Genomic DNA, 23677 nt, shown 5'->3' on the forward strand with positions numbered 1-23677 from the left:
GGCATAACCCTATGAACCACGAACCGCTCTTCAACGTCTGTAATTGATCCAAACGTCAACGTCTTGAGGTGACGTACATACTACATCTCGAGTACGTACTTTTTTTATTAGGAAATGCATGGATGTCTATAAGATGTACTATCTACATGAATGTTAGACTACCAGATAACGTACTATGGATGTACATAGGATATCATGCAGGCACTATAAAATAATTGGTACACATAGCACTTGAACCATACCTCCTACGTTTCGAAGGCGTGCAGGATGTATGTATGAATGTATGTATGTATGCACTTACGTGGTGTGTAGTGTTATTCTTATTATTGGGTTATTATTATTATTATTATTATTATTATTATTATTATTATTATTTAACTCACCCGAAGTTAAGGATATGACACTACCGATAGATTTACCCCGACATTAGGAAGTGCTATGAATGCCTGAGATGTTTGAGTAATTAAGAACTACATTGAAATCTCGGGCAGCAAAAAAATATGGAGGTCGCTTAAGCTTCGCCGTTAAAAGTGGAACGCGATAGAGTTATCGCGCCCCGTTATAGCATCGCATTTTTCTTTATGACTAGGCTTCACTGCAACACCGAATGTTGGAAATCCAGCTTAAAAGACCAAACTTACACCAATCCCCTTAAAGTGGGCTTCACTTTTAAACAGAAATGGATTGCTGGGAAGACGTTCTTACAGGGGCAATATAAGTCGTCTTATATTAAAATGTGAAGGCCCTGGGACCTTTTTAATTATTTTGGTAATTGTTTGCTATTGCCCCGACGTGCGCAAGTGTCCAAAACGCATTAGGCAGGCTAAGTCCCAATTTGACCTTGTCGAGGATGCGAGTGACATCTGGATAGAATTTTCGCAAGTAAACTACCCGAGCGCACCACTGTTGGTATGGTAGAAATGCTGGAAAAGGGGTTTGTGTTTGCGTTTCCTCGTAACAGAATTGTTTTCTCGTACATTCAAATTACAATCCGATGCCACCATGGCTGTAGGCTGTGGTTTTTCTGACGGATTTTACTGTGAGAAATGCAATTTTTTGTTTACTAACACCTTGCGCCACACGGAGGGCCTGCGCGGTCGGGGTGGTTCGGGATCATTTTCTCCGCCACGGACGCCGACGCCAACGCCGCATTTTCTGCGACACGGGGCCCTTAACGCTGTCGTGTTAATAAATATCATTGACCTTCAAGGCTTATCTGCAATCCACTCCGCAATGTAAGTATATTCCCCGCGCAGCCTCGTAATATTGCACACGACATTGTCTAAATCTCAATTATATAATTGCTGTGCTATTTTATTTTTTAATTTTAATATCTCATGCACTATTTTATTATGATTGTGTTGTTTATTTTGTTGCTTTTGTATTGTTTAAATAATCTCAAGAAGTGACAGTTCCCTGAAATATAAACATTATTACATAATTGCAATCTTTTTGTTTCGACGCGCTATAAATCATTGCGTCCAAAGTTCGCCTTTATCTCTGGCCTACCCCAATTCGATAATTTTTGGTTGGTGCACATGTAGGTATAGCAATCGGTATTAGTATTGTGTTAATTGCTTGTTTCTAAGAAATAACTTTTTCTAGCAAATGAACGTAAAATTTCAAATTTCGCGCCTCAATCCTGAAAATTGTCCTTAACGAAATGGCGCCTACAGTCATCAACGGCCTTTTGTTTATACTTTAAAGATAAAACCTTGTGAACGTTGCGTTTTTGTATAATTATTGTTACATATTATAGCATTTAATATTATAAAATAATAACGTAAATATAGTAGCAATTTTAAAGAAGAATCGGCAAGAAGCAGTCTGGCGCAACGTCTCGGGTTTTCATTCTGCCTGCTTTGGCGGCGTATTCATTGCGTTGCGATTGCATCATTCTTCTCGGAGCCGGAGTGAGCTTGAAGTAGCGTGTTTGCATTAGTTTTTTGAAGTGCTGTTGGGGTTGGGGCTGCGTGATCGTCACTGGCGTCCTCCAGAGTGCCCACCGATCAGAAAGTCGTACGAACCGCAAGCTTTGAACGTCTGTTTATCGCACCATCGAAAGCGGCGGCACAGAAGGCGCGATGTGAGCTCCGGTGGGAACAGCAGCCCTTTCTCTCGTAACGGTAAGTAAACTTTTGTTAGCGCAGCCAGCATCCTTATGTGTATTGATTACGAACACTATGTTGAGAGATGTTAAGAGCAGAGCACGCCGCGAGGTTGCCGAATTGTTTGAAGCGCTTGGCCAGCCTGTCGAGGCAGGCGACAGCCTTGCACACCGGCAGCTCAGTAAGCGTTCGCGACGGGCTAGCAGTAGCGTGTCCAAAATTGAACCGCAAGTGAGCTACTCCTAAAGCGAGTATCCTAGCTTCAATGCAGTAAGCGCAACGCCTGTTAGCAGTAGCGCGGCTACAGGCCATTGTTCAGGGCTGGTATTTTGTAGCGATGCCTTTCCGATGCTAATGCCTCTTCGCGCTTTTCGCGCTTGGTCAGTGGTCAGAGCGACGGTCCGCTCACGTTATCAACGGTATCAGCCGTCGTGAGTGGTGGATGATAAGACCAGTAAATAAAGCATAAGGCATCGCTACAAAATACCGGCCCAGATTGGACAGTAAGCAGTTCAGATTGTTCAGATCGTAATGGGGAGGTTTTCGGTGACTCGTGTCTATCCGAAGCCGGTGAGGATTCAGAAGAACGGTTTTCCGATGTATTTAACGCTGACGTGCAGGAAACCGCAGAACGGGCAGGAAGCCAAAGCACTAGCATCTAAAATTTCGCAGCTTCGCTTGCAAAGTGGGCTCTACAATGTAACATTACCCACATGTCCCTAGAGCACAGGGGTGTTTCCGGAATCTTCCAAAAGATGCTAAAACATTTCTGAAGACCCCCCGTGGGGCTGTCGAGGTATGTGTATGTGTAGCCTTAAACTAGCTTAAATTTCATTGATAAATTTAAAGGAAATTAGAGCACGCTTCCACTTCAAATTTACCTGCTACGTGTTTTGCATCTGCTGTTTGATAATGACAAGAGCATATGTAGGTGGAACGTGGTTGGAGTGGCAGCATGCGTATTTTGCACATTGTATACATCAGAGCATTTGGAGCACCGCCAAAATTTTTTGTGATCTTTTTGTTGGCTGAGTTGTTGAGGTGATAAAATAGTTTTGCTGTGAGGAAGTTCGAGATGTAGTAATTTGCTTACTGTGTCAATAAATAAATATGTTTGATTTGGAATGCTTTTTTTTGCATATAATGAAAAAATCTTTATTTAACATAGGTGCCGTCCAGACTGACCATGAGACCAGCGAGTTTGCTGTAGAAACAGCCATTTGGGAGTAGCTGCGTCACGCTTCTGCCAGGCACAGAACTGCCATTGCCAGGGTAATGTGTCTTTATATGTTTTGCAATGGTTTAAACATATTTCAAATTTGAAACCAGCTATGAAAAGCACTCCTAAGATACGAAAGCAGATTGGAAAAAAACGAGCCTTTCTGCATGTTCACTGCAGCAGCAGTGGGGTATTTTTTTTCTAACTGAGCAACATAGCATGAGTGAGGCTCACACTCGAGCTCTCCTGTAAGCAACTGTCATACAATTAGGTAGGCAGGTAGGTAGTAAACTTCATTGATACAATCGGGTAACAATAATTTTTTCTAGTTATAACAAAATAACTGTGTGAGCTTCTTAGCAAAACGTACACTTATTATCATTTACACTAGGCACTGTCGAGTGTAGCCGTGCATTTGAAGCACCTATTTACTATATTCTTTCACCGTAAACTTGAAGCGTAGGGAAAAATTTAAAGGGGGCTAAGTATCGTGCAGTAAGCTGGGGAATGGACAAGTTTAGTGTAATGACATAGAAAGATCGCTTCACTGTATATTCCAAGGTACGTTATATTTCAGTTTGGCAAGATGACTATAGAAGATTACGTGAAGTGATAAGTTGAAATATTAGCAAGCTGTACGGTGTGGATTCATTTAGAGCAACAATGATGCTAAAAATCATTAGGATAAATATTTGTCTAGCAGTGAACTGAGAGGTACGAGATTTCTGGCTTTGTATTTTCTGCTTTAGATGGAGGTTGTGGACATTTAAACCCTAAAAAAAGAACTCGTAAGCATCGTGGTGTCCTAAATAATATACTGCATAGGTTTTGTGTCAACCAGCCTCCCAAAAACCAAGACTGGTTCTAGATAACCTGTATAGTGCATTATTCAGGGTGGTCTGTGGTCCAAGTCACCAAGTGCTCCAGTACTGTGTTAGGTGCTCCGTCGCTGTGCCGAGTGCTCTCCGTTTCTGCAGTATACCAAGTGCCCCTTTGCGTCTCCATTTTACCAAGTGCTCCAATCTTGTCAATTGCTTGACCACGTCTGCAATGTGCCATATTAATTTTCAAAGTGTCCTACGAAATGCATGGGCATTCTAGTTAACTTTGCTTCAATGCATAAAACAGCATTTTCCTTTAAACGTTCACTGGAACGCCCATGCATTTCGTAGGACACTTTGAAATTTAATATCTCAAGACTGGTTCAGTCCTGAGAATTCGTTCCAAGTGCATACGCCTTGCGAACTCAGCGGCTGTAATTCGTAGATTGAAAGATGTGCTGTAAAACAAATAAAAGGTTTATTAGAATAATTATGGTACCTATTCAATTAGGCGTATTTCTTGCGAAAGTAATGGCCGCCTCATCGAGTAGGTTAGATCAAGGATTATAATTGTGCTATGTGCCACAGGCAATTTTAAAAAATTTTGTGCAGCTAAATTGAATCACTCGGTATATGTAAATACTGATACGGTACCACTGAGTTGATACCGCATTTTAAACAAAAAAAAACTACTCTGGCAAGCCACAGACCACCCTGAATAATGCAGTATATATGTTTTCTAGAACTAGTTTTGGTTTTTGGGAGGCTGGTTGATACAAAAGCTATCCAGTATATTATTTAGAACACTATGATACTTACGAGTTCTTCTTTTAGGGTTATGTCTGCAACCTCCATTTAAAGCAAAAAATATAAAGCCAGAAATCTCGTACCTGTAAGTTCACTGCTAGACAAATATTTATCCTAATGATCTTTAGCATCATTGTTGCTCTAAATGAATCCACAATGTAAACCTTACTAATATTTAAACTTATCACTTCACATAATCTTCAGCAGTCATCTTGGCAAACTGAAATATAACGTACATTGGCATATACACCGAAGCGATCTTTCTATGCCATCACACTAAACTCCTCTATTCCACAGCTTACTGCACGATCCTTAGCCCCCTTTAACTTTTTCCATACGCTTCAAGTTTACGTGCAGTGAATATAGTAGAAAATTTATTGAATGCAAATCTTAGCCTAAAGTATCGATATTTTTTAACACATACGTAATATCTAAAAATGGTATATGATTTTTTTCTCACCAAAGCCTGTGTTAAAAGTTATTAGCTCTCGGCATTTTATGTTAAACTCTTTGACCTTGCGTGACCATGCTTTCTGCAGGACTGTGCCACTGAACAGCCCGGATATGTGTCACCCGCAGCATCTATAGCTGCCAGTGTGACCTTGCTTTCTTCAGCGCTGTGCCACTGAATAGTCCGGACACGTCTGACATGGTCTCCTAGGCCTGCTGTACTTTCACCCATCACCCGTGGCGTCTAGATCCAGTGTGCCGAGTTGTCCAAAACCGCCAAGTGCTTTATGATGTCACCAATGTGGTAAATGCTCTAGTACTGTTATGTGCTCCGCCACTCTGCCATGCACTCTCCACTTCTCCAGTATATAAAGTGTCCCATGGCGTCTCCATTTGCGAAGTGCATTAGCAAGTCTCCAAGTGCTCCAGTACTGTGTTATGTGCTCCGCTGCTGTGCCGAGTGCTCACCGTTTATGCAGTATACCAAGTGCCCATTGCGTCTCCGCATTTTACCAAGTGCTCCAATATTGTCAACTGCTTGACCACGTCTGGAATGTGCCATGTGCTCCACTGCTGTGCCAAGTGTATACTTTGTAAATGATATACATGTCTTAAGTTCAACCAACACCTCTATTGCATAACTTATCCATGCAGTGGGTCTTCACATATACTTCTAAGTCAGTATGTACACATATTGTAAAGTTGTGTTACTGTTTCTGTAGAGTAGATGTGGGTCAACATGTTTTTTCTTCATAGAAGGCTACAGCGCGGAACCAACAAAGACAAGGAACACAGACACAGTGCTGACTTTCAACAAGAATCAGCTTTCTGAAAGTCAGTGCTGTATCTGTTCTTTGTGTGCCTCTCCTGTCTTCGTCGGTTTCGTGCCATGGCCTTCTACGATGTTCAGCCAACAAGCCCAACTGGTTACTCTGCTCAAATGTTTTTTCTACCACTCTTGGCACCTTTGTGCTGTTTCCTATATCAAGTGCCCAGCTTGCTGCTGCCATTGATGTCATCATTGCCAAAACAGCTTTCATAAATAACAGCTAAATTTGGACAGCATAATATTTTTAAATTTTCATTTCATTCTAATATATAAAGAAGATTGTACTTATTTGTTTATTTCTACTTACATTCTGCAGATATCACAAGGACCATGCATTGCGTTTAATGTTTTACTCCCAGAAGATGTGTGCATCACTCCTGGAAGTTTGTAGTTTGTCTATTCCTAGTCAGGTGTTGTGGATTTTGCTTCGACCAAGTTTCTAGTCACATTTCGCAGATTTTACTTGCACATCTATTGATTTTATTGTTTTACTTGCACATGAATTGTCTGCATTTTGACAAGGTCACAAATATATCTGAGAAAATATTGAGCTTTATGCTGCCAGATGTAAGAGTTGCGTGTTCAAAGGAACTCTTGCTAAAGTTCATGCTATTCATCGCTTCGACATTTCAGGTCTTTCTGTTCATCTTAGTATTTTTTTATGCAATATTGTCTTAGCTGCGTTTTGTGTATGGTATAACAAGGATTCCTCAGCGAGAGCTTGTGGTATACTTTGCAAGGGCATGATTTAGGGATTTATTGCTCTGGTTTAGTTCTATATTTTCTAAGCAACAATATTTAAAGATTCTGTATGATATAGGTCTCATTTTTGCTGTTCAACATATCTTTCATTTTGTTAAACATATCCTGAATAAAAGCTTGAGATACTCTTTGAGGATATACACGTGAGTCTATTTTAGTTGTATTTTTCTATGAAAGATTACTTCGTTATGTGTAATGTTTGTTCTAAAATAAAGTTTTGCTGTGGAACCTATGATTGAAGGCTGGTATCATTTTTCTATCAGGTGAAAAAGACACTGCACGATTGCCGCACATGCTGGGGAATGTATAAAATTACATCTTGGGCACGTATTTATAACGTATTTCGGCTCAAAACTAATATCCAAACAATCTAACAAATGTCCAGCAATTACATCCATATAACATCTTTTCGACGTAAAAAAGAGGACTTTTGACAGTACCACCTACGTAGATTTTACGTAAACTAGATCTATTTGAACCTCTAATAGAGGTATTGAATGTCCAACTGAAATATCTAATGGACATCCAGGCAATGTTTATGGTTTATAGGGAAGAAAGAACAGCTAAAAGCTCTGCTCCTGCAATACAAGGACTGCTTCTCGTCGTCGTCAAAAGTTCGACAAACCCCGGTCGCCAAGCACCGCATCATAACCGACGAATATGTCCGCCCACTACGTCAGAGCCCGTACCGAGTTTCGGCGCGCGAACGCGAGGCCATAAGGCAACAAGTCGACGAAATGCTACGCGACGACATCGTCCAGCCGTCCAAGAGTCCGTGGGCGTCCCCCGTGGTGTTAGTGAAGAAGAAGGATGGAACCCTACGTTTCTGCGTCGATTATCGTCGCCTCAACAAGATCACGAAGAAGGACGTATACCCTCTCCCACGGATTGACGACGCCTTGGATCGACTCTACAACGCAAAGTATTTTTCGTCGATGGACCTCAAAACCGGCTACTGGCAAATCGAAGTCGACGAGAGAGACCGGGAGAAGACTGCCTTTATAACACCAGACGGACTGTTCGAGTTCAAGGTGATGCCGTTTGGTCTTTGTTCGGCACCTGCGACTTTCGAACGGGTCATGGATACCGTACTGGCAGGCTTGAAGTGGCAGACTTGCCTCGTCTATTTGGACGACGTCGTTGTGTTTGCCTCAAGCTTCGAGGAACACCTCCGGCGCCTTGAAACAGTTCTTCAAGCTATCAAGACCTCCGGACTCACGTTGAAGCCAGAAAAGTGCCGCTTCGCATACGAGGAGCTCTTGTTTTTGGGCCATGTCATCAACAAGTCTGGAGTGTGCCCTGACCCACAGAAAACGGCGGCCATCACTGACTTTCCTCCGCCCGCCGACAAGAAGGCAGTGCGTAGATTTCTTGGCCTGTGCGCCTATTACAGGCGCTTCGTCAAGGACTTTTCACGGATCGCCGAGCCACTGACATACCTCACGAAGGCCGACGTCGAGTTCAAGTGGGAGACGCCGCAAATCGAAGCATTTGAAGAACTGAAGCGACGCCTGCAATCGCCGCCCATTCTTGCGCATTTCGACGAAAACGCCGATACCGAAGTCCACACCGACGCAAGCAGCGTAGGACTCGGCGCCGTGCTTGTGCAGAGGACTGACGGAATAGAAAGGGTTGTAAGTTACGCTAGCCGGTCGCTATCGAAGGCGGAATCAAATTATTCCACAACAGAAAAGGAGTGCCTCGCCATCATTTGGGCTACATCAAAGTTTCGCCCCTACCTCTATGGCAGGCCCTTCAAAGTTGTAAGCGACCACCACGCCTTGTGTTGGCTAGCTAACTTGAAGGATCCTTCAGGTCGCCTCGCACGATGGAGTCTGAAACTTCAAGCATTCGACATCACCGTCGTCTATAAGTCCGGCCGAAAGCATTCTGACGCCGACTGCTTGTCTCGGGCCCCCGTCGAACCGCCGCCACAGGACGACCAGGATGACGACACTTTCTTGGGACCCATCAGTGCCGACGAATTCGCTGAACAACAGCGAGCCGACCCGGAACTAAAGAGCCTTGTAGACTACCTAGAAGGCAAGACCGTCACTGTGCCGAAGGTGTTCAGGCGAGGATTGGCGTCGTTTTTCTTGCAAAACGATATTCTCCTAAAGAAGAACTTTTCGCCTCTCCGAGCCAACTACCTCCTCGTGGTGCCCTCAGCGTTGCGTCCAGAGGTTCTGCAAGCTCTCCATGACGACCCAACGGCTGGACATCTCGGTTTTTCCCGCACGCTCGCGAGGATACAAGAAAAATACTACTGGCCTCGCCTCTCTGCCGACGTCGCCCATTACGTAAGGACATGTCGAGACTGTCAGCGACGCAAAACACCGCCGACAAGGCCAGCCGGACTTCTACAGCCGATCGAACCACCTCGCCGACCATTCCAGCAGATCGGGATGGACTTACTTGGGCCTTTTCCGACGTCGACGTCCGGGAATAAATGGATCGTCGTAGCTATGGACTACCTCACCCGCTACGCCGAAACAAAAGCCTTGCCCAAAGGCAGTGCCGCCGAGGTAGCCCGATTCTTCGTTGAGAACATTCTCCTGCGTCACGGTGCTCCAGAAGTCCTCATCACCGACAGAGGCACGGCCTTTACGGCAGAACTAACTCAAGCCATCCTGCGATACAGCCAGACAAGCCATCGCCGGACCACCGCCTACCACCCGCAGACGAATGGCCTCACCGAGCGCCTAAATAAGACCATCGCCGACATGCTGGCAATGTACGTCGACGTCGAACACAAGACGTGTGATGCCATCTTTCCGTACGTGACCTTCGCATACAACACGGCCGTGCAAGAAACGACGCACATGGCGCCGTTCAACCTGGTCTACGGAAGGAACCCGGCAACGACGCTTGACGCCATGCTACCGGACGTCACCGATGAGGAAAATCTAGACGTTGCCACCTATTTGCAGCGTGCCGAAGAAGGTCGACAGCTCGCCCGCCTGCGCATCAAGAACCAGCAGAGGACCGACAGCCGACACTACAATCTTCGACGACGCTACGTCGAGTACCAGCCCGGAGACCGTGTTTGGGTCTGGACTCCGATACGCCGACGAGGACTTAGCGAAAAACTCTTACGTCGCTATTTCGGACCATATAAGATCATCCGACGTATTGGCGCACTGGACTATGAGGTCGTGCCAGACGGCATTTCGCAATCACAGCGGCGCCGCGCACGACCCAAAGTCGTCCATGTGGTGCGTCTTAAGCCTTTCTACGCCCGCTGACGAACTTAGGTACTTTGTTACTTTATTTTTTTTTCTTTATTACGTGTGGTTTTGTTTTCGCTTTCACATTTGTTTGTAGCATCGGGACGATGCTTTTTAAGGGGAGGGTATTGACACGTATAGATGTTTATCTTTCACCGGTGGCCGCTTTCCACCGGCTAACAAATGTTAAACGTTATCGCTCGGCGCAGGACGCGCCTGTATCGGAAGTTTCTAGAACGTTATCGATGCTTCTTTCCATTGCCTGTTTTCACCGACGCTTATGTTATCTGATTGCATGACTGACGCGAATTCTCTAGAACTTTCTGGAAGACACGCGGGCATCAGGGATTAATCTAGAACCTTCGATGACTCAGGTATAAAAGCCGACGCGTTTCGCCGCTGATCAGATTTTCGACGATCGCCGACTGTGTTCGCCGCTATCGTTGTGCTTTGAGTGTACCTTGATTTTGTGGGCACAGGTGCGCCCAATAAACAACCAGTTTCGTCGTACACAGTTTTACGACTGTTTTCTTCACCGTCACTACTACGTGACAATATGTGCCAACAAGTCCACATCACTACTGTTCTTGTCTAGAGTTCACCCGTGATAAAAAAAATCTTGCTGTTCGTGTGTTGCACAAGAGCAAAGCAGGGTCTTGTGGAATCTGTTTGGAAGCAGATTTCTATCGCTTTTTTGCTAGCTGGCTTTCTATTTTACCCTTAATGTACTCGTTTGTCAACGATCGATAAACGTACTAACTGAAGAACTGCTGTTCATGTTTACCTATTAACCTAATTACCGAGGAGAAATCCGCGCAATCTCATGTGTAGACATGCTTTTTTATGGATCGCTCGAGCATCCGCAGCCGTGGCCTAGTGGTAGAACGCCTGCCTCGGCTGCGGGAGGCTATGGGTTCGATTCCCACCGCCGCCGGGCACCCACTGGTTCAGAAGGGTACAAGCGTACCCCGGCCTGGTGTTCGGCTTCCTTCAGGGGTGATACGCTTGGGAAAGGAGCCTGCGCCCTGAGTGCCCGCCGAAACCAACGTGAGCACGGTTCCCACTGAATTTTTGCTTTCAGTTATCATGACTGTCATACACGTCGTCCAGTATCCGAGTCCGACAACAACAAGAAAACGACGAAATATTTTCTGTTCAGTAGTCATGAACTGTTTAGTAGTCATGCATCCTCCTGTGCATTTTCTGGCGTGCATCATACCACATTATATAAAAATCTTGTTTTTCAGAAGCGAAGTCAATAAACCGAGGACAAAGATCAGTTGTGTTGCAAGTGCAATTTTTCTTTTTGCACATGCTGGCATGACAGCAGGAGTGAACAACACTGCGTGCACGCAAGCGCACAAAGACAACACGGTGCCCCACGCGCGAGTTCACAAACCAATGCGCTGCGTAGCGGCGGGCACGAGAAAAAAAAAAGCGCCGCACACAGGCAAAATGCACAGAACAGACAACGGTGCTTGCGGGCATGGGGAAGGGGGGCGGAGAGGGGTGCGAGCGAGGGGAGCAGTTGGCATAACATAAAAAACAGCACGAGGGCATGGAGGCACCGAGTTGCTGGTGTTCCGAGTAGCATGGCGACGTAAATAACATTTTGCAGCCATGCGGAGATTCACATAAGTGACCCGGTGTTCTAAGTTGCTCCTTCGTCATTTACGCTGGGGGCAGAAGGAGTCATGTCGCTGCTGGGAGCGGATGCTTCCTTGATCGGCTTTTTGGCTCCCTGTCTGGGCGAATGCTTTGATCCTTCTGTGGCCGCTGTAGGACTGCTCGAGGATCTCCATCGCCACGCTGACACAGGCTTGTTGGTAGCCGAGTCTGCAGGCTTGGATGATGTCTTCGCCACGCCAGACTTGGCGGGATGTTCAGCGGCTACTACGATGTCTTTAGTTTCCACTTGCTCTGCCTCGGACCCTGCGCTCCATTCCGCCGTCACCATTTTCCTGCCGGATTCACTTGAACTCCAATTATGGTAGCGAGGCTCTCGCAGTCGGATGCTTCGTCGCGGCTTGTCCTTCGCCGACACACCTTGTCGAACTGGCAGCCTGTGCACAAAAACATCGCAGTCGTTTCCTCAGTCCCAGAATCGACAGAGAGCATCACGCAAACAATGAAGTACGCACCTACTGCGGCATACTCAGTTAATCTGCCTCAAAGAGTTTCTTCAAAGAGCCGTACCTACCCAGTCCCGCATCTACAATTACCCATGTCAAGGAGGTTCGTTGAAGATCGGGCATGTGAACATTGCTGCATTGTAGCCCATTGAGCCACGAACATCCTCTGGACGTTCCGATTAGATCCGAACGTCCAAATCCCACTTAGGACGTCCAGTGGATACCACGAAGACAATTTTGGGACGTCCTATTTAAAACATCCTTCGGACTTCCAAAGCATTGTAGTTATGGGAACTTAACAAATCTCAAAACTTTAATCGTGTGGATGTCCGAAGGATTGTGCTCTCGTTTTCACCGCGATGTCTCATACCGGACATATGTGGGGCCAACACACACAATCGAACACGTACTATGTAGGTAATCTCATCGCGGCATGTTAAGTCTCTTCCCCGGCTGCCCTCAACGCAAGCTTTTCCGGAAAGATAAGTCAGACAGCAACATGAAGCTGTCGCACAAACTTCCAACGAAGACGATAAATGGAGAAGTTTCAATGAACGACCCAAACTACACAAGCATATCGGGAGGAAACGTCACGTAGGTAGAGATCTGAACATCTGCGTATTACCACCTACCGCAAGGTGTAACCGAATCAAACGTGTCCTACGCTCTCTGAACATGTCCAGAAAGCGGAGTACTGCAACCTCCGCCGTAGAGCAGAGCAGTGACTGCCTTTACCCAGTCGAAACTCCGCCATTCGCCAATGCCTGTTGCATGTACGCTTTGCGCTGCTTCGTGCGTAGTCGGTCACATGCCTTAACTGCGCCGTTTGATTGGGTCTCTTCGCCCTTCTCAGTAGGCTTCGAATGCCTGAAGGTTGGTGCGCTCCGGGCGCTCCGCGCTCAGTTCGCGCGTTGTCTCAATGTGGTGGTTGTGTTTGGCGCTCCGACTCTGACACAAATCAGTTCCCGCGTGAACGTTTGTCAGCTCCAGGTGAACGTTTGGTGAGCTACATCTCCACGGCTCCTGTACATCGCCAGCGGCAATGGTAACAGCAGTCGGCCATTGGCGAACCGTTAATTGTGCTCTCGCAATACTGAGTTTGGTTGCATTGTACTGCTTTTCTGTAAACTTTAGAGCTTACTCCATGCTATGGAGTAAGCTGTGCTGTGCTGAGATCCGCCAAAAAAAATCCGAATGCGAAACTCCTCTCATGTAGCCCACAGGATGGGTACGCGAGAGTGATCCTTGTACCTTGATCGGTGGCTATTAATAATAAAAAAATAATAACTATTCCAGACAGCACTGTCCGGAATAGCCTTGTCTGATCTTCGTTTGCGTTTTGTTTGAGCAACCGCGATTGCGAGAGCAATAATACAACTGCATAACGTGTGAATAGTTGAACTTTGCAGGCATTTGTGTCAGAGTCGGAGCACTCGGTTGCTGCACGTGACAGCCGGTAGCGCTGCTCTCGCGTGTTTAGGGCTGGTATTTGTTTTTGGGAAACAGCATTGTGCAGGTGGTCGAAATAACCAAAACTTTGGGCGACATGTTAGACTTCAGCTTATTTGCACGTTGTCAGATGCATGTTACTATGGGGCTAGGTCAACTTCACGACTCAGCTCTGTATCGATTGAAACGCTTGCGCTGATTAGCTCGTTCGCACGTGGTCGCATTGTTTATTATAAAAGCTTGTCCGAGTTGACTGTCACACGCTCGTAGAGATAAACCGTGTCGCTTATGCTTCGTCTGCCATTGGCGTTTTGTTTGCATAGCGATCGCGATAGCAATCGTAAAACCGCGTATGGATTAACCGAAGTACATTTATTTATTTATTTATTTATTGGAAGAGTCAATTTGTGTGTCTGGGACTGTTGATGCAAGTCTAGAGAAATGCCATACTAAATTTGGTAGTACCTGTGAACTCCAGTGCATTTTGTGTCAGCAACCACTTAAGCCAGCCTGTAGCAAGGCTTAATAAATTGTGTAGTCCCCAAGATACCTGTTGGTCTTTTCAGAAGTATTTGTATCTGTAGATATGGGAGAACAGCCACATTCAGCCTCTGGTAACTTCCTTTGAGTTAGTGTGATACCCGTGAATTTTTAGTTTGAATTTCTGTTTGAGTGTGACCGCTGAAGCAAGCCTACATAAATCCTCTTAAGTTTTGGTACGTGTGAATTCCACCAAGTTTTTGTATCTGTCCGCTGAAGCGAATATGCTGCAAGCCTTCAGTTAATGTGTAGTCACCAACGTACCTGTTTCCTCTTCATCAGTATTTAGCTTTTACCATTTACCACGAATCGACGACGCTCTTGATTGCCTTCACGGTGCCAACTACTTTTGGTTCATAGACTTTCGATCTGGTTATTGGCAGATTTCCGTAGATGATCAAGCCCAAGAAAACAGCGCTTTCGTCCCTCCAGATGGCCTCTACCAATTCAAGGATATGCCGTTCGGTCTATGCGATGCCCTCGCCATGTTCGAACAGATGGTGGACTCTGCCTCAAGGTTTCAAATGGTCAACTTGCCTTTGTTCCTTAACTGACCGAGTTGCACCTGAAAAGATTTGCTCAACTGGAATTCTCATCACTACCCGAAAGTCAATGTTTGCTCTGGTGACCTTTACTAGAAGTTGTCATCAATGCAAGCGCACTTGTAATATGAATATAGGTGATATATAGCAGCTGTTTGTGTCTATGACCGCTGAACTAGTCTCAAGTAACTTCGTTAACTGCTTCGTAACTTCGTAGTTGCGACATCTTTAGCATTATTTGTGTTAGTGTGTTTACTAAAGCGGTCTGCATAGAGGCTCTAGTAACTACCTCAGTGGCTAGCATAACTTTTTAGCGCATTTTCTGTTGATGTGCCTGAGACCACTAAAGTGAGCCCACAGTAAGCCTCATAACTAGAGACCGCATTTTAGGCAAATGCCTTTTTTGTTCCTTGCGTTTCTATCGCCCCATTTTGAATTGAGCATGAATTAGAGGTTAAGAAGGGCTTTTATAGTGTTTTTATAGAGCCTATAAATGCCTATTTTGGCGTTTGTGCCTAAATGCCTATAAATGCCTATTTTCAATATCGGCGCCTATATGAACACTATTTAGCCTCAAGTTTCGCTTTCGAGTGCAGTTAGAGACCATTATTCATGTTACCGGGCAACATTGTTCGGAACTCTATGGCGTTCATCCTAGTCATCTGGTACAACCAACTTTCGGAAAACAACCCCTAGCAGCAGGAAATGGGACGCGCCGCGGTTGGCGAATGTGAAACCGCGGAGAGCCCTCAGGGGAAAGGGGAGTAACGAGCAAAAGAAGAAAAATGTGATTCACGCGGCTTTTCATTGTAATTTACTTTTGAGGTGTTCACTGCGTAGAAGATCATTTTCAGGGACAAGAGGAACAATTTTGAGTCCAAAAATCTGGAGATGGTGGTAGTTTGCTATTGTTTCCGCAATCTTCACAATGATTCTAAGACAACGTTCCGCGTGCTCTCTAAACAGATTGCTTCAAACACGTGCACTTCAAATGGGCGGAAGTGTATTTGGCAGTGTTGGGGCGTTTTGCCTGTACAATTCCGATAATGTCATTGTATATGAGAAAATTTCCAGAGTTGTATTTAACAGTCCTCATGTAAGATCATGTTAATTCTTAATAAATTGTAGTCTCTCTTGCATTTATTATTTGTCTGTTTTTTTGTGTCTTAACTTAAATGCGTCAGGCAGATATAAAGTAGCGCCTTTTTTAATCAGTATTTCCAGCTTTCAAGTATTCTTTTTCATGCTTGTTTCACTTTATGCAACACTCGAGTACAGTGGCCATTCAACATGAATATGAGCAGTGTGCTTGTTGAATTACGCCAATTGATGGTCGTTAGTCCAGCAGTTTTATGGGACAATTGTACGGCTATGTTCAACTGTTGGCGCCTTTGTGCCATATAAACAATAACATTTCTTGTTTTCTGTCAGATCGCGCACGTCTTCGTTTGAAATTATTTGCATTTATGTAAAAATTTATTGTGCCTATATTGACGACGTTGGAGTCCTAAAACGTTGCTTTGCCTGCCTATTTTTGGTGCCTAAAAAGCGCTTTTTTAATGCCTAAAGATCCGGCCTCTACTCTAACATCCGTAGTGGCCTCACTGCGAGTCAGTTTTCTTGCTAGCCAAAGTAAATTTGTAAACTTTTATTTGCTCGACTCTTACTAGCCATGTTGCGTCATAACCTCTTATGGCTGAGCGTGTATGATCAAGTTATTGAGTCCTATTTGTTTGCACTGATGAGCTTTACTGAAAACTGCTGAGTGCATTTGAAACTTGGCATCTTCATGCAGCCGTTTTATTGAAATAAATGTGTTTTAAGGATATTGTCACACGATTCAGCAAACTGCAGAGCTTAGCTTAACTTTGTTCCTGTTCGCACTAAAAAGTCTAGCTTGCATGTCCTGACTGAATATAGTGTGTACTATATGTTTTAATTTATATAATTTTTAGCAAGCTTTATGTAATTCATTAGTTTAACGTAACAGGGAATTACGTGCACAGTGCAGCTAAGCACTGTGCTCAACTACGGCTATTCACCTCGCCGTCTGTACCCTACGTCACAGCCGCTCTTACTTGCGATCCCCGTCGCTCCCCGCCACCCCAACCACGCCGCTTTTCCTCGCCCACCCGCCGTTTGGAAAACTAGGCCATGCAGCTCCTGGATGTAGTGCTGTGACGTTCGACCTGTCCAAATCCTCCGTTGAAGCTCCACACGAACACGAACCTAATTGAAGTAGATGTATATGGTGTTCCGTTGACGGCATTGGTTGATACTGGAGCCCAAGTTTATGAGCGCTAACCATGTCGTCGCCTCAACCATGTTCTTACGCCTGCCACCACTCGAGCCGTACGCGTCGCCGATGGCGCCACTGTTGCCGTCAGTGCTATGTGCACTGCTCGAAAAGAAATTGCTGGCCGCCAAGTTCCAGTCCTGTTCCGCCTGTACGACGTGCCTCGAGCTACTCTTCTTTTAGACATTCGCCCGAACAACCGAACACACTCCCTTTTGCTTTCCTACCGCGACATATTTGACACTGACAACCGACCACTGGGTCAGACGTCCCTTGTTAAGCATCGGATGCTGTTCCCGTTCACCGCCGGCCGTATCGCGGGTCCACGGCAGAGCGGCAAGTTCTGTTATCATACCATCCGCATACACTGCAGCATTTGTTCGCTTACCTCCAAAAGCCTTAACCTTCGTCGATTTGGCCTCAACGGCAACCGTGCCTGACCGTGCCCCTATTCTTTATGTACTCCTGGCGCGCGACATGCGCGACATCTTTGTGCCACACTTTGTTATAACCCTTGCCGCTAATTGGATGTGCCTCCCCGTTATCAATTTTGGCTTGTCGAAGCAAATGTTACCTGAAGGCATAGCGGTGGTTACGCTCCCGTCGGTGACTGACGACCACGTCACTGCTTTTACAGTTGACGCGTCTCCAGATCCTCCAGATTACCCGCAGGATGCCATGAACCTCGACGGAACGTTACGTACCATGATGGCTCCGGACCTCACACCCGACCAAGCAGCCGCCCTATATCGCCTTTTGCTTTCCTACCGCGACATATTTGACACTGACAACCGACCACTGGGTCAGACGTCCCTTGTTAAGCATCGGATGCTGTTCCCGTTCACCGCCGGCCGTATCGCGGGTCCACGGCAGAGCGGCAAGTTATTTTGCAGGAAGTAAACAAGATGCTTGCCAAAGGCATTGTTCAGATGGCACGTGACGTTAATTATTGCCACCTAAACCGAATCACTAAAAAAGGACGTGCACCCTTTACCACGAATCGACGACGCACTTGATTGTCTTCACGGTGCCAACTACATTTCGTTGATAGACCTTCGACCTGGTTATTGACGATTCTCACCAATCCACCTGTCTTGGCCTACGGTTACCCGTCCACACCAACAGAGGTACGAACCGATGCCAGTGGTTATGGGATCGAAACCGCCTTAGCACAACTCTAACATGGACACGACCATGTTATAGCCTACGCTAGCCGGCTCCTGACAACTGCAGAGCGCACCTATTCGATTACCGAGCGCGAATGTCTTGCTCTCACCTGGGCTGCCCATATTTATATGGCAAGCCCTTCTCATCTATCACAGACCATAATGCGCTCGGTTGGCTTTCGTCGCTCGAGGATCCTAATGGCGGGCTTGGTCATTGGGCCCTCCGACTACAAGAATACCTACACAGTGGCTTAAAAGTGGGGACGCCAACACAAGGACGCAGACTGCCTCTCACTACCCAGTCGAAGACCCGACCGCTACGTCTGATACTGATACCGACGCCGGCATTCTGGGTTTTCCAGCTTCTCCATGTCGACGACAAGAAGCGCCTTGACCCGTCCTTGCGTATCATTTGACCGCCGGGGATCGTCACTTGCCGACAGTTCCCTTCACTTATTCACACTTCAAGATGGCGTACTCTACCGCCACAACGTTCACCCCGACGGCCCATCATTACTCCTTGTGATCCCTAACCACCTTCGCTCGGCTTTTCTCCACGAACTTCACGACCTCCCCACTGCCGGTGACTTCGGTGTGTCACGTACCCTCAACGCTTCTTTCCGCCAGGGCTTGCTCGCTCCGTTCGAAGGTACGTTGCAGTATGCGAGAAATGCCAGTGGCGCAAGACACCATCGACGCTCCCTGCAGGGTACCTTTAACCACTTGACATTCCCGTGCAGCCATTCTTTCGGGTTGGTTTGGACTTAGTTGTCCCTTTTCCTCTATCTACCTCTGGGAACAGGCAGATCACTGTGGCCACAGATTACGCCACGCTCTACGTCATTACCTGAGCGCTTCCTACAAGCTGCGCCGCTGCGTTGCAGATGTCGCTGATTTTCTTCTACGCGACGTGATTTTATTACATGGAGCTCCACGATAACTTCTCACAGACCGTGGCCGGACATTCCTATCAAAAGTTATCGCAGACATCCTGCAGTCCTGTGCCACGAGGCACAAGCTATCCACGTCATACCATCCGCAAACGGATGGCCTCACGGCGCGTCTCAATCACACTCACAGACATGCTCGTAAAGTATGTCTCTTCAGATCACAGTGACTGGGGCTCGCTCTACCGTTTGTCCTGTTTGCTTCCTTCCTCCACGACACAGGTGGTTATTCCCCATTTTTCCTTCTGTTCGGCCGAGAAGCAGCACTGCCCCTCGGCACAACCCTCCCTGTTCACGCGGCACCGACCAGTGAATGTGCACTTGACGCCATCGCCTGCGCTGCCCACGCGAGGGAAATTGCCGTTGACCGCCTTCTGAACTCTCAAGAGAGCCAAAGGCGTTTGTACGACCGGCGACAGCCAGACTAACACTTCCGGCCTGATTCTTTGGCGCTTTTTTGGTCTCCGTCGCGTGAGGTCGGCCTGTCAGAAAAACTGCTGTCTCACTACACAGGCCCATACCAAGTGCTTCGTGCCATGATTCCCGTCACCTACGAAATTGCGACTGACGCCCCAACTCCTGCCCAATCCAGTGATATCGTGCACGTTGCACAACTGAAGACGTGTCACCCTCCCAGTGATGACATTTAGAGGTTCCGAGACCTCGCTTCTGCCGCTTGGGGATTACGCTACACGCGTGTTGTATTTGGTCGTTTGACCGAGGCGCGCGGGCGCCATCACTCAAGCGAAGAGGAGGAAGTTTGAACTGGGCTCGCGCTGTGAAACCAACCAGCGCTGTAACCGCTGCTGTAAATATAATCTGTACGTAGTGTCTGGTTTAATTGACTCGTCCTTCATGTAATACATTGCTAAGAGCAAGAAAGATTCATTCATCTCGACAGGATGGACGCACCATTAGTTCGGATCCTATATTCTAAACGAGATTTTAGAATTGCAGAATTACAGCATTTCAGATAATTTGTATTTTTTTGATGCAGTCAACATAATTGCAATATTTATGCGTGGATATAGGATGGAGTAGAAATGGACAGGAACGATTTTATTCATTTTAACGTTATTTAGCACTGTAAATGTATACGTTGTGCTATATGCAACCGGTGACCGTATTTACCTTCAGTATAACAAGTGGGGACGTTAGGCTACTAGAAATTCAAAGCAGTCTCGAAGCCTAACCAACCAGAAAACGCGATTTAAAGTGGCAATGATCACTCACAAGAGTTCAGCGTAATGGCATCATTTAAATCAATTGAAATACCGCTGATTTTGTTTTGAGAACACAAAATATAAAGTGTCATTATATAAAAAGTTCAGAGGTCGAAATGGGTAATACAGCACTGTATACGAGGGACAACTGTAACATGTTATTCCGACTACGTGAAACCCTGCAATAGCGGTGGCTTAATTCTTCCTGAAGCGACAGATTGAGGAAGGCATCAAGAAATGCATGCTGTTGATGGAAGCAGAACGGCAATGGATATAGATATTAAGGCACGACGAATCGCTCACACGCAAATTATGTGCAAAAAAACACTACGTAGATTATTTTCTTCACAGACACACAATACATATTATATATAACATACATGTTTATATATATATATATATATATATATATATTGAAGCCGTGAGCCTATGTCCTAAGTGAAGGGGAAATATGTGTGCTTACGCAAAATTGAACAGATGGAAGTTGCGATGCATTGGAAGTGTGTCCAAGAGCCGGTGAGCACTGCTTATGACAAACGCATTGATGTCGTTTGACTTTGCATATGTCACCTGAAAGTACAGATATTTTTTTAATTATGCCTTGATTGTTGCACTGATGAACTGAATTGAAACACTACATCAAAATGTCTACATGAAACATTAGATTTATAAGACAAGAATTGTCTTTTTATGCTTCTTAATTCGCCTCTAGCTCCTCGCCTGCACTACGAAACTAACAAATGACAATACTTCGATTATTACATATTATATTTACTATCACAGCGGTAGTACGGTTCCCGCGCAAAATCGGACCGCATCGAGGCCTGATGGAATTTGAGATTTCAGTAATACTCATGTTAAACAATTGCATACAATACTTTACTTGTGCTATCACAACACTCGTAAAGGGCTCTCCATGAGCTCCATTAGGCAAATCTCAGTGAAGGGCACATTGGGGGCTTGGCTTGGGTGTTGTTAAAGGGCCCTTAAACCACCCAGAGATCGAAATTTAGTTGTGGTGTGGCAGTTGTGCACGAGTCTACAACGAGCACGTAGCTCCGAGGATTTTTCGAAATGCTGCCGTAATAGCGGAGTTACACGCGTTTTATGATCGAAAAACGGCGTTCGCTCGTTTCGCTCTTTCCTTCGCTACTCTCCTCGTCAGCTGGTCTCCCCTCCTCGCCGAGTGCTACTCGAAATGTCACGTGAAATACGTCATCGCCAACGGCCTTCTCAAAACACTGCCTACTTCCGGTTAAGGCACGTCCACGCTAGTCATGCCAGCGGCACATATACGGACGGCAAACCGGCCTCAGTGCTGTAGAACGTCTGCCGCGCGAGAGGTGTCCAAAGCAGACGGCAGTGCGGCCGGCGCCCGCCCGCTGCACGATCAACGGCCGAATCGACGACCGCGAAGCTGCGCGCCTCCACTACCGGCAACGAAAACGTCGGCTGCAGCTGAGCTGCAGTGCACGGCTACCGACGGGAGACGACCGGCTCGGCTGTGCTCGCATCGCAGCCCACGGCGCCGCTAATATTAGTGTATTTTTCATCTTTTTGTACACTTATTGCGAAGAGCGTCAACAACAATAAGAAAACATTGCGGCTTGTAAGTGCTGGTAATTTCGAAGCGCCGTCCGCTTTAGCTTTGAAGGAACCGGACAAAGCCTAGCGACGATATCGGCGCCGTCCAGCGATCAGCGGTGGTGAGGCTGCCGCACAAATGAGTCCCGGTCTCATCCTCTCTACGTACGGCAAGGAAATCTCGCCGCTCGCGAGCAAAACCGCTGTCGAATGGCGGCCCGCGAATGGCAAACGGCGTGCGGCGAGTTAGCGTGCCGGTAACGTGGACTCGGCGCTTCTCGGCTACCCGATGTTGCTGCAGTGCCGGCCCGTGTTATGCGAAGCGTGCCGCTATAGACCCTGTGTTGCGCGCACGTATGGAAAGGCCAACACTGTCGCACTCTGTTCGCGCATCTAATCAGAACGCTAAGCTTGACTGTGTTGGAACGCAAGCGATTTGGCACTTGCGTTGCGGGCTGTAATTACCGATGCGCTAGCGCGCACAAGCGAGCAACACGGCGAGGACGAGCAGGGAGCGCGCGTACCTGCTAGCAGACAAACCGGAAGTCGTAGGTTCTTGTTCGACCAATGGACATCGTTTCCGCAGCTGACATCACCAGATTCCCCCTGCGGACATCGTGACGACCGCTGGGGATACCGGGAAGGCGAGGGGAGGAGGACGGCATTGTTTTTTTGGTTCTGTGGCGCGCCCGCGGCGCGCAGCGCTGCAGCGTTTGGCATGGTTGATCGTGACGGCATGCTGAACTCGATGCGCGTGTTTACTTGAAATGAGGTGGTTTAGGGGCCCTTTAAGCTAGTGTTTGCTATCTTTAACAACAAATGTACGTTATAGTTGCATTGCAAGCATGAATATCATTGTATAAATTTGTTCAACCTTTCATGACCATGCTACGTCATTCGTAATTCTCTTGAAAGCGATGTGACTTAGCTAGCCCTAACATTTTGTGACTGCCGATTTTGTCGGCGTTTACAACGCTGTACTATAGTTCAGCGAAATCTATATTTAGGTACAATATCCAATCCCATATCGACCGAACACGAGGAAACCAGGAGGAAACCAGGCCCGCTCCCGCTATTTTACGGATGTGTTTAGGTGCCGCCATAAAATATATTGTGAAGCCGTGAGCCAATTTTCGAAGTGAGTGGGAAAACATGTGTTCTTGCATGAAACTTAAAAGATTGAATATAGGATTTGGAGCCCCGTTTTCATCAGGGAATACTTGAAACAGTAAGGCGTTGCGTTTAAATACGTACATGGTATAATATGCGGCCCCATACGCGCTAATCCTTTGTAAAGACAATGTTGCTGTAAGGTGTTTGCACCCTTGACGAATCAACAGTACACATGTCAAACGTCGTAGAGAACAAAAAGAAGAAGAAAAAAAGTTAATACCCCTCCCCTACCGCGAACAGGGGTGCACGCGAAGCTTCTCCAACCCTAGGGGAGGGGTAGGATGTTTTTTGAGCATTTGATGAGACACAATAAAGAGACATGCTTGTTGGTGGATGAGAAACGGTGGTTTTGCCCGGCGAGCAAGAGCACGTTCACAGGAAGTGTTTAGGTGCCGCCATCTT

The 23677-nt window shown here is 46.4% G+C and overlaps 2 protein-coding genes across 2 annotated transcripts in view; one reads left to right on the plus strand and one right to left on the minus strand.

Moving 5' to 3' along the window:
• The window catches only part of LOC125940785 (uncharacterized), an 847616-nt gene that overhangs the window by 589631 nt on the left and 234308 nt on the right, over nt 1–23677 (plus strand). The gene's annotated exons all lie outside the window — the stretch shown is intronic.
• Nucleotides 11719–23677, minus strand: part of LOC125940784 (uncharacterized) — a 71711-nt gene continuing 59752 nt past the window's right edge. The window contains exons 5-6 of the mRNA XM_049657352.1: nt 20982–21088; nt 11719–12286 (exon numbers count right to left, since the gene is read on the minus strand). Of these exons, the coding sequence (XP_049513309.1) occupies nt 11875–12286; nt 20982–21088 (519 nt within the window). The 3' untranslated portion in view covers nt 11719–11874. The remainder of the gene's footprint in view (nt 12287–20981; nt 21089–23677) is intronic.

The sequence above is a fragment of the Dermacentor silvarum genome, chromosome 10 (genome assembly GCF_013339745.2).
Source record: "Dermacentor silvarum isolate Dsil-2018 chromosome 10, BIME_Dsil_1.4, whole genome shotgun sequence".
Lineage (NCBI taxonomy): Eukaryota > Metazoa > Arthropoda > Arachnida > Ixodida > Ixodidae > Dermacentor > Dermacentor silvarum.